General features: G+C 44.2%; 1 protein-coding gene across 1 annotated transcript; it reads right to left on the reverse strand.

Moving 5' to 3' along the window:
- Positions 1 to 2,838: 2,838 nt before the first annotated feature.
- LOC123075682 (membrane protein of ER body-like protein) lies at positions 2,839 to 6,001 on the reverse strand. Its single transcript, XM_044498232.1, has 5 exons — positions 5,432 to 6,001; positions 5,114 to 5,347; positions 4,229 to 4,736; positions 4,036 to 4,097; positions 2,839 to 3,935 (listed from the first exon to the last, which is right to left on the reverse strand). Exons 3-5 carry the CDS (start codon positions 4,671 to 4,673, stop codon positions 3,459 to 3,461), a joined length of 984 nt encoding a protein of 327 aa, XP_044354167.1. The 5' UTR covers positions 4,674 to 4,736; positions 5,114 to 5,347; positions 5,432 to 6,001; the 3' UTR covers positions 2,839 to 3,458.
- Positions 6,002 to 10,165: the final 4,164 nt, after the last annotated feature.

Here is a 10,165-nt window from a genome sequence, read left to right on the forward strand (position 1 = left end):
TTGGCCTCTAGGTGTAAACTTGATCAATAAAAACTGTGAGTGTAGTAATATAATTTTAAATTTGTGAGCTTGTGTTTTTACTAGCAAATGATATGTTATTCTTTCCATGTAAATTGCAATCTCTGTAAATCATCATGTACAAATAATACTAAAGTATATAGCAGATTTAACAATATTCATAGGATCTAAAGATGAATTTGTTCTCTTTACGAACTAGTACATAAATATTCCCTAGAAAGAATAAATATATATTCCTCAATCAATTCATGTCTTTCGTACCAAAGGAAACCAAATTACAATGCCTATCCAATGTGAAATGAATGTAGGTATTTCGCAAGTGCCCTCGCAAGGCATTCAGAACTTATATTTCGTCCTTGCATCAAGCTGCTTTGGTTGAAATTTGTATGACACATATCATTTCCACTCAAAATATAATCTGCTGATAATCCGATGGCTCTGTTCATTTTGATACATATATCATTTTTATTTTCTTTTGTGCAGCCAAAACTTATCTTGGATTCTTGGTCCTAAATGGGTGCTCTTTACTTTTGTGTACAAATTAATTATTACTGATTTGTAAATTTTCTTGTCCTTCCGATTTTTTTGTCTCGATTCCTTTTAGTGAAGTGCATGCGGCTTGCACTCTCTGCACCTCATGAGAAAAGCTTGGTGAAAGTACACAGTGAATGGATTTTAGCACAAAAATTTCAGAGCCAATTATCGAGGAGCTAGCCAGTCCAACACAGAAAGAACATTCAGAAACATTGGAAAATGATATTGAAGTATATGATCCAGATACTCGTTAAATGTTCTATGAGCAATTTTGGTTGGCATTTCAGCAGTATATGGATCATAATCTTCAATATCATTTTTCAAAGTTTATGTATGTTCTTCCCGTGCTGGACTTGTTGGCTCCTTGATAATTGGGCTAGAGTTGTTAGTGTGAAAATCCTTTTCCTATGTACTTTCCTTAAGCCACAAATCAGATAGTAGAATTCAGAGTGGGCATGCTACCACTCACTTCATCAAAAGGAATTGGGAAACAGAAGAAAATTCAGAAGAACTAAGAATTTCACAAATCAATAAGTACACAAACATAGGAGGTCCAAGTTAAGACCAAGAATCCGAGATAATTAAGTTTTAGTTGCACAATAAAATGAAACATCGTGTTTATCAAAAATAATAGAACCAACTAATTAGCATTTAGTTGTATTCTGAGTGAAAGTAATATGTGTCTCAAAAATCTCAATCAACATAAGGCAGTTTGGTGCAAGGATCGAATATAAGTTGCGAATGTCTTGCTTAATGCCTACAATCACTTCTCATTGGACAAGGATTGCAATTTGGTTTGTTTTTTGTATAGAAGACCTGCATTGATCGTGGAAAAATATTAAGTTACCTTTTGACGGAATATTTGTCTACTAGTATTATTATCTAAAAGAAGAATAATTATTTTGAGAATATGCAGGTTACTCAATTGACCTTACATTCAACATTGCATCATTCATCGTCCCAATTCATTCTTGTAAAAGATGCACTCCTGTACAAAGATCGACGACACTTTCTTTGGGGCAGAGGGAGTTCCTACTGAAAATGTTAACGCTATATGTACCGCAGAAGTCATATCTAACAAATGTTCATTCCCACCACGCTGATTTCGATGACTCCCCCGATGTGTTGCTTGATCTCCTCGCATTAATTAGAAACAGATTACAGAGCTAAATCATTTTTATTTGGTGGTTGGGAAGGCTGCGGTGTAGGAGCATCTGCTGTTCTTAGAGTCACAACCACTCTTGAAATCCGGAAGAAGTGATCCTGATACGAGAGAGCAGTTTAGAAAAATTATCCATGTATATTGTTTTTAGTGGAAAAATAGAAGAGCCGTGCAGAGGGCAACCACGGAGGCTATTTTTTAAAAATAATAATACAATTTTCACTAATTAGATAAATAATACACAATTCTGAAAATTTTCAGAAATAATACACCGTCGGCTTAGGCGATGACGATTGGACTCTGTCGGTCTCGACGAAGCCGATTAAGCTGATTGACCACTCGGCCTCAGCCTCAGGCATGAGCTTCAGTCAGTTTTAGCGAAACCAATTATTACTAATTGGTTTCAGAGAGAATGGCTCGCCTGAGGGAGGTTGCCCTCCACCATGGCGCCATCGTTCTATCTCAGCCAGAGGTCGAGTCATGGCGGCTTGATCTGTAAGTGCTCTGTCTGTGCCCAACTAGGGTTTGCTTCGGATGCTTTCTGAATTGGACTGGCAAGGATGGAGCGGGGTGCCAAATGTTCCTTGCTCCAAGAGAAAAAATGGTTGCAGCCGCCGGTAACGTGTGGGGAGGGGCAGACTATTAATCCAACATGCCCTGATCGGGCGGGGAGGGAGCTTCAAGGTTTGCCTACGCCCGCCAATAACATGTTCATAAGCAGAGTACAGAAGAGACGTTCGTCTCCAGACTCCTCAGCAGCAAAGCGAATTAATGGGAGAATATCAGGTGCACCCACACCTTATATGCTATGGTGATACAAGCTCCTGTAGCATGAGTTTTCATCTCTAATTAAATCAATCCTTTGTGACCATGTGTTCCCATTAGCAGAGAGGGGCACAAACCTCCGTCCCAAATTCTCATGTGTAATCCACATCTATTGTTTTTTTACAAAATGAAGTGTTTGGAGCAAAATACAACATTCTGTTACTTTTTCATGCTAAGGTTAGCACGCATAATTTAGGACAAACATCATAAAAAAAATTTTCTTCTTAAGAACAGGTTGATTTCCTGATTACATTCATGGAACCAATGTTTCAATACACAACATCAAGAAACAAAATAAGGATAATGGCACATAACTTATCGCTATTTTCGTAATAATGGACGTGTACTACCGAAAAGGATTGGGACTGTATGCCCCCTTGCATTTCACATCGGATATACCGAAAATCAAATGATTTTTATTGGCAATCTAGGTTCTTTTACACACACAAAAGCACTGTTGTGGAACCACCGGGTACTAACAACACATGGTTGATCTAGTTCCAAGTTGGTAAGACACATCGGAATTACCGCTCAAGTTTTACGCAGAACTACCAGCTGGACATTTATCAGTGTGCCCTGCAGCTTAATAACTGCTTGGTACCATCAGCTAAATTTCTACCGGCACTACTGGACTCTGTAAAAACTGAAGATTGCATCTTTTTACAGGTTTTAATTCGAAACTCTTTCTGGATCTATGTGTGTCTTATGTATGCTTCTTATCTATATAATTTCATGGGTGTTTGCTTTGCTCGGTGTGGTGGGTCAACTCAGTGGCCTGTGTTCATTTCAATTGGTCTTTCTCAGTTGCCTGGTTGCCAGTTCAGTGCTGCTATCAATATGTCAGGATCAAACACCAATGCCACTCATACATGTCTTCTCTTTTTCAGCACTGTTTCCCAATAACTTCCGAGTTCAGAATTCAGAATGAGGCCCAGGCAGATGTTTGTGCACCCACTGAATGAGGGAACGACAGGCCCGGAGAAGGAGGAGCAGCCGACCCACCTTGCTCGATAATTTCAAAGTGCACCAGGAGCCGTGTGATCAGCACGCCGACGACGCAGGACAGCCCCGATGAGCTCACAGCGACCGTCAGGTAGTACATTAGGGTCTTGAAGTATGTCCTGGGTGCTGCCTTGACATGCACCTTTCCAAGTGCTAGTAGAGCGATGCAGACGAGTGAAGCACCAGCGACGGCCATCATCTTGTTCTCCCTGTCATTGCTCTCACGGAATGACAGACCATAGAGGATTGGTGGAAGTAGCCCGAACACGATGTATGAGAGCAGGGCCAGGATCATGTGGAGTCGGGCTTTCGTCCGCCTTCCGAGCTGCAACCAGTAGTGGCCGACGCGCTCGTTGTCCTCATTCACATCTCGAATGTCTCTTAGATCGGCAATCTGTTGTCAACGGGGAAAGGAAGGATATGTTAGTTTTCCGAGTTTTCTGCAGTGATCAGTAAGAACAGTGTGACATTCAGTGAGGAGAGAAGTTTGTTACATTGTGGAAAATGAGAGGAAGCCCTCCCATAAGGTTGGCTATGCCCAAGATGAATATGTCCACTACAGGCAAGTGAAAAACAGAATTTAATTAGATGGAACAATATAAATATCAGTGTCAAAATAGTGCATTCATCATGTGTTTTTTTGTGCAAAGAATTCATCATGTAAATAAGTGAAAGTAAGTAACTGACATGTTTTTGCTCCACTTGATGCTGCTGCTGAAACAACGGAGAGGCTGGTGACTGACTCCACTAAGCCACCATACACTATGGCTTTCGGTATATCCCAGTCATCACTCTGTTGGGGGCTAGGAGCAGCCGGATTCACATCTTGAGGGACTGACACTGCTACATGAGGTTGATCTGCTGCTTGAGGTATCGGCGAGGTTGGTAAATCACCCCTCACGATAGTGGTCACATTCGGGCAATCGACCTTGAGTTCTGTTATGCGACTTACATGGGTGGTAAATGAGCCATTCTCGAAGGTTGTCGTTGTAGTTCCATGAACATCTGAGCAAGTATAATTACTGCTATCAGGCTGCAGCTCTGAATAACAGTAGTCCATGCATACTGAGCACTTTATTAGGCCTACCCCCATGTCCAAGTAGGTGGTGAGTTGCATCCATGATAACTCCATCGGCAGGCTTCAGGGGAGGCGTGTCACCTGTCATCCCTTCCATTACTTCTGCGTGAAAGATTCCTGCATGCGCATGTTTCTGTTGTCTGTTACTCTAGTGCACTACATTGACATAGTGATCCTAAATAAACTGCGATGATGGGAGGATTAACATGAAAACAAATGAAAGTTGGTAGCTTTGTAGCTAGCTCTTTTTCTCTCTTGTATCTCATAACTTTGTATGCACAGTTTGGTTTTAATTTATTGGTTCAGGCCGGCGTAAGCCTGATGTAGTACCGTCAAAGAAATGTAGGTTGGTATAATGGTATGCTTGATGGAACTCTGCTAACCCCCTTTGGCATACTTTGCATTTCTATTCAAATATATAGCCATTGCAGCCTATTTTTGAAAAAGGGAACATCTCCAAGTCCATTAGAAAAACAATGGTGCGCGCGATGTACCTGTAGCAGACGATGAGTGAGTTGTTGCTGCTGCTGATGTGGTTGTAGAGGTTGTGGTAGCTGTTGCCGATGTGGTTGTAGTTGTGGTGGTTGTCGTGTTCTGATCTGCCGGCGATGATTCGGTTATCGAGTGCTCTGGTTTTACAACTGTGCCATGACTATGATGAGCATATGTGCGAGATTCAATTTTAGTGGTTGTATCGTTGGAGTTCTGCATCTCGGACTGCACTTGATCTGGAATGTAGTAATAAATTGCTCAGCTGATGTAACAAAGCATCAATTGCAGATAAATTGGTCAGGAGAACATAAGTAACACACCTGCAGCAGCTTGGTTCTCCGAATATGATTCAACTGCCAAATGCTCTGGTTTTAATAAGCCTCGATGATCTACGGTACGATTTCCGCACGGACTAGCCAAGCGGTACGTCCAATCGCAGTGCCGGCACTTCCATAGTCCTTCAGTAAAGCAACAGAATGCAAGCTTTACTACATTATCAAACGACCAGAAAGCTAACCCTTAAGTAAAGCAATGGAATGCTAATTTTAAGAGAGGGTTGGTGGCTAATCTCTTTTTTTAAAAAGAAGGATAACCACCGTCCAATGCATCAGGACGATGGATACAGTCATATATTATTAATAGTGCAAAACTCAGCAGCCGAACACCATCTACCCGGAAATAAAATGGAAAACAAACCCTGAGGCCTTATACCTCACGGCATTACCTCCCCAGATAGCGACTAATCCCTATGATACAAGACACGACATAAACGAAAAAAATACACCATTCCTAGACTACGCGTTCAAGAAGGGATCGCCGCACGTGCGCCAATGATGGCGAGTCCACCACAAGGTTGAACTCCGGATTCTCATCACCAAAGCCAAGCTTCAATCCACCACCTTCAGCAAAGACACGACACAGGCGCGCGGCGACATAGTCTGATCAAAGATCTTGTGCTTCCACCGGAGTGCATAAACTCGTTGTTGAAGTCGTCTGTACTATCCGCCCTTATCCGTCTACCGACACCTCGATAGCCAGATACCTCTGAAGGAGAAAACGGAAGACAAAGACGTCCCATACCGTCTGCCTCCCGCTACCGTCGCACCATCTTCGATCCGACAGCAACAGGCTAAACATGACACCTCTGCCAGAGCCACCATGCATCACCTGCCGGTAGCAGGCATGCTTGGAGTCTCCATATAAGACGTCGTGCGTAGAATCCGTCGGTAGCACATCCACCGGTGGCCTCACCTGCCGGCGGCAGGCACCGCCCGACAACTTCGAAAGAGGCAAATGTGTCACCTGCCGAGCCGCATCGAACCCAATCTATTGATGGACAGGATGTCCCATACCGCCACCAGCCTAAGATGGCTGTCACCACCTCGAGACCCTAACTTCGAATCGCGCACATGATCCCGGAGTCGGCCGCCGTTGAAGAAGAGAAGCCGCCGCACCGATTCCGGGCTCTACAGGGAGAACCCACCGTCATGCCAGCCGTTATTGTCGCCCGTACAACAGCAACCGTCGCCGCGATCCCGCATCAAGCATCGTCGACGCCGGAGGAAGCTCCGGCCGCCACGTGCGTCCTGCGACGTCCCCGAGTGCGGGATCCCAAGATCCACCGGCGCCGCCGCAAGGACCCACCATCTGGCTCGTCATCCCCGGCAAAGGGGATGCCGCCACCGCCATGTTCGGATCCGGGCCGGAATCGCCTCCGCCAGGAGCGGATCCGGGCCGGACGCCGCCGCCGCCGCCACCGGCCACGTCCAGACCCATCTCCATCTTCTGGCCATCTCTCCCCACACCACCACAAACGCCTCCAGCACGAGCTACCACGCCGCCATGGATCGAGGAAGAGGCCGCACCTCCACGGATCTGGCGCCCTCGCCGCCATGCAGCCCGGGAAGGAGCAGCCGTCCGCCGCTGCCGTCAAACGCACGGGCTCTGCCCGGCGCTGTACCTCGGCGGTGGCGGAGGGGAAGGACAGATGGGATCGCGACGGTTGGGGTGCTAGGGTTGGCCCCCCGATTGCGCTGCAGGGGCGAGCGACGAGGGGGTACGGAGAGGGAAATATCCCATGAAAGAAAGCAAAGCAAAGCTTTCTAGTTCTATTTCATAACTCAGTGATAACTTGTAAAAAAGACTTTGCGGATCCAGGGAGCTTCTGAATCGCCGTCTGACATCTGCTATGGAAGGCCACATATTTGAGTGGTCAGCAAAAGGTTTCCAATGATTCTGAGTGCGGCATAGATTAGATTTAGATGAGAGGGATGTCGGCACCTATCACTTTCACTGAGATTTTGTCCTTTTTAGTATGTGTTTCCCGTGTCCTTTTTTGTTTGGTTTCTGAATAATATCTCCAGAATACTGAATGCAATAATCACAAGGTAAAACTGAGGGAGCAGAGACAGCAGCAGCAAATTAAATTTGCTCACATTTTTCACCATCCAGCTAGAGCTCTTGCACAACAGATATGGATTACTTTTGGCTAATTAAATCTCATTCTTTTCTTCTTATATTCTTCCTCCCGTGAGAAATTAATTAATTATGCAGGAGCATATGGGTAAGAATCAGAGGTGTGACCTTTGGCTGCATCGAAGAAGATACTCTTGTGCCGCTGCCGCTCCTCTTTCGCAACCTTGGGTTCTTCAGGAGCCTCCTCCTCCTCCTTCTCCTCCTCTGCTTGAGGAGGCTTGAGCAAAGAAACAAAGATAGAATTGCAGGTATGCCAGATAAACTGAAGTTAATCACAACTGTCCTAAATTTCGTTATTGCCATACTGGTCGGTCTCAGCACTAACCTTTGTTCGGTGAACCGTTTTACGATCCTTTTTCTCAACCAACGATTCGAGATTCTGCTCGATTTGGTGGCGATAGCCTCGATGATCTACGGTACCATTTTCGCATGGACTAGTCAGGCGGTACGTCCAATCGCAGTGCCAGCACTTCCATAACCCTTAAGTGAAGCAATAGAAAGCTAACCTTTCAGTAAAGCAATAGAAAATTAGCTTTACTATATTATAAAACGACCACAAATCTAACGCTTCAATGATAACTTTTAAGAAAGACTTCGCGGACTTGGGGAGCTTCCGAGTCACCGTCATCATCTGCCATGGAACGCTACATATGATTAATTTGAGTGGTCAGCAAAAGGTTTCCAATGATTCAGAGTGAGGCCTAGATTAGATGAGAGGGATGTTGGCATATATCACTGTCGCTGAGATTTTGTCCTTTTTAGCATGCGTTTCGCGTGTCCTTTTTTGTCTGGTTTCTGACTAAGATCTCCAGTGCAATAATCACTGCATCCTGTTGATCCCTCCCAGGTAAATAAAACTGATTAGGGAGCAGAGACAGCAGCAGTAAATAAAATTCTCTACATTTTTCACCATCCAAACACTGCCTAGAGCTCTTACAAGATGACAAAGTTAGTTTTGCACAGCACATATGGACTATGTTTTGGAGAATTATTGCTTTCCAGAAATGCACAGCACATATAGAAAGATCTTCTCTCTAGTCTAGGTCCTGCTCTGCTCTGCTCTGCCTCGCCCCCAAGGGGGGAGCTGGGGTTTTTATACTAGTGGCGTAGGCGTAACGTCAATCTCCATGCTAGCAGCCCTGCCCGTGTGTGGTGTGGGGAAGAAGAGAAGGGATTAATCTTTTTTTTTTGTGATGAAAAAGGAGTTTTATTCCAAATTGATAGAGTTACAGTCGAGAGGCAAAAGATCCTCGATACATCCAGTTCAGACAGGTGTTAGTTGATGAGAGATGGACCGCCTAGATGCATTTGGTTCGGAGACCGATAGACGTTCAACCCTCCGATCAACCGGATGCGTCACAATGGAAGTTAAATAAAAATGGGATTTTTACGGTGAAATCTTTCTATACGGATTTGATTAATTCTGGCCCACTCTCAAGGTCATTGCACATTTGGAAGATCAAGGTTCCTTTGCGTATTAAATTTTTTATGTGGTTTGTCCACAAGCAAGTGATACTCACAAAGGACAACTTAATTAAAAGGTGATGGGTAGGAAGTTCACGATGTTGTTTTTGTGATCATGATGAAACAATACAACACTTATTTCTTGATTGCCCACTTTCCAAGTTACTTTAGAGAACGATTCATATAGGCTTCAACATTAACCCTCCAGCTGATATTGCGTCATTGTTTGGGACGTGGTTAGCTGGGGTTGAGCAGATTACTGCGGCCCGTATTCGGATTGGAATATGTGCATTATTATGGGCTATATGGAACTGCAGGAATGATATGATTTTTAACAGATAACATACTTTAACTTTCTTGCAGGTCATCTTCAGGGCTACAGTTTGGATCCGTACGTGGTCCTTCCTCACTCCTATGGACTCCAGGGAGCGTTTGGTTACTGGGTGCAACCAATGGGAGATGGTAGCTCGGGCTATATTCAACCGGTTCGGATGGCGCTCGCATAATAGGATAGGAGTCTAGGGAGCTTATCCTTCTTATTACCGTATCGGTTGCCTTTGTCAGCATGTAATTTCCTTTTTTTTGCACTTTATTCTGCTCTGTTTGCAAGCTGTAAGACCTTTTCGACGATACTTTCCGGATTTTTAATAATATGGCTACATGCATCTTCATAATGCAGAGGCCGGGGGCATGCCTCCATTTCCAAAAAAAAACATGGTGGTCCTAGATGCATCCAAACAGCCGTGGTACACTCTACGCGACTATAATTTGCCAAGCGGTCAGCAACTCTATTCTGATCCCTATTTAATTTTTGGGGAATAAACTCCCTATTCCTCATCAATGCCTTAATTTCAGCTACGAGATGTCCATAGGCAGAACGAATCAACCCATCTCCTATCAAACTTGATAACGTCACACTAGAATCAGATTGAACAATCACCGGACAATTGGAATGTTGTATAGCAAGTGTCATCCCTTGCATAAGCGCATGTATCTCCACTTCCAATGCATCATTGCAATTGAAAATATACCGGTATGCTGCAAAAATAACTGATCTATCATGTCGCCGGAGAATAGTCCCTGCGGCTGCGGCGCCAGAATCAACTGAAAAAGAT

This window comes from Triticum aestivum, chromosome 3D, assembly GCF_018294505.1.
Source record: "Triticum aestivum cultivar Chinese Spring chromosome 3D, IWGSC CS RefSeq v2.1, whole genome shotgun sequence".
Taxonomy (NCBI): Eukaryota; Viridiplantae; Streptophyta; class Magnoliopsida; order Poales; family Poaceae; genus Triticum; species Triticum aestivum.

What these genes read in the sequence shown, in the direction of transcription:
- LOC123075682 (XM_044498232.1), bottom strand. Translation starts at nt 4,673, where the DNA reads ATGGAGTTATCATGGATGCAACTCACCACCTACTTGGACATGGGGGTA. An exon ending in ATCAAGTGGAGCAAAAACAT is followed by an intron (nt 4,098 to 4,228) that starts GTCAGTTACTTA and finishes ACTTGCCTGTAG; the next exon opens with TGGACATATTCATCTTGGGC. An exon ending in TTCCTCTCATTTTCCACAAT is followed by an intron (nt 3,936 to 4,035) that starts GTAACAAACTTC and finishes CGTTGACAACAG; the next exon opens with ATTGCCGATCTAAGAGACAT.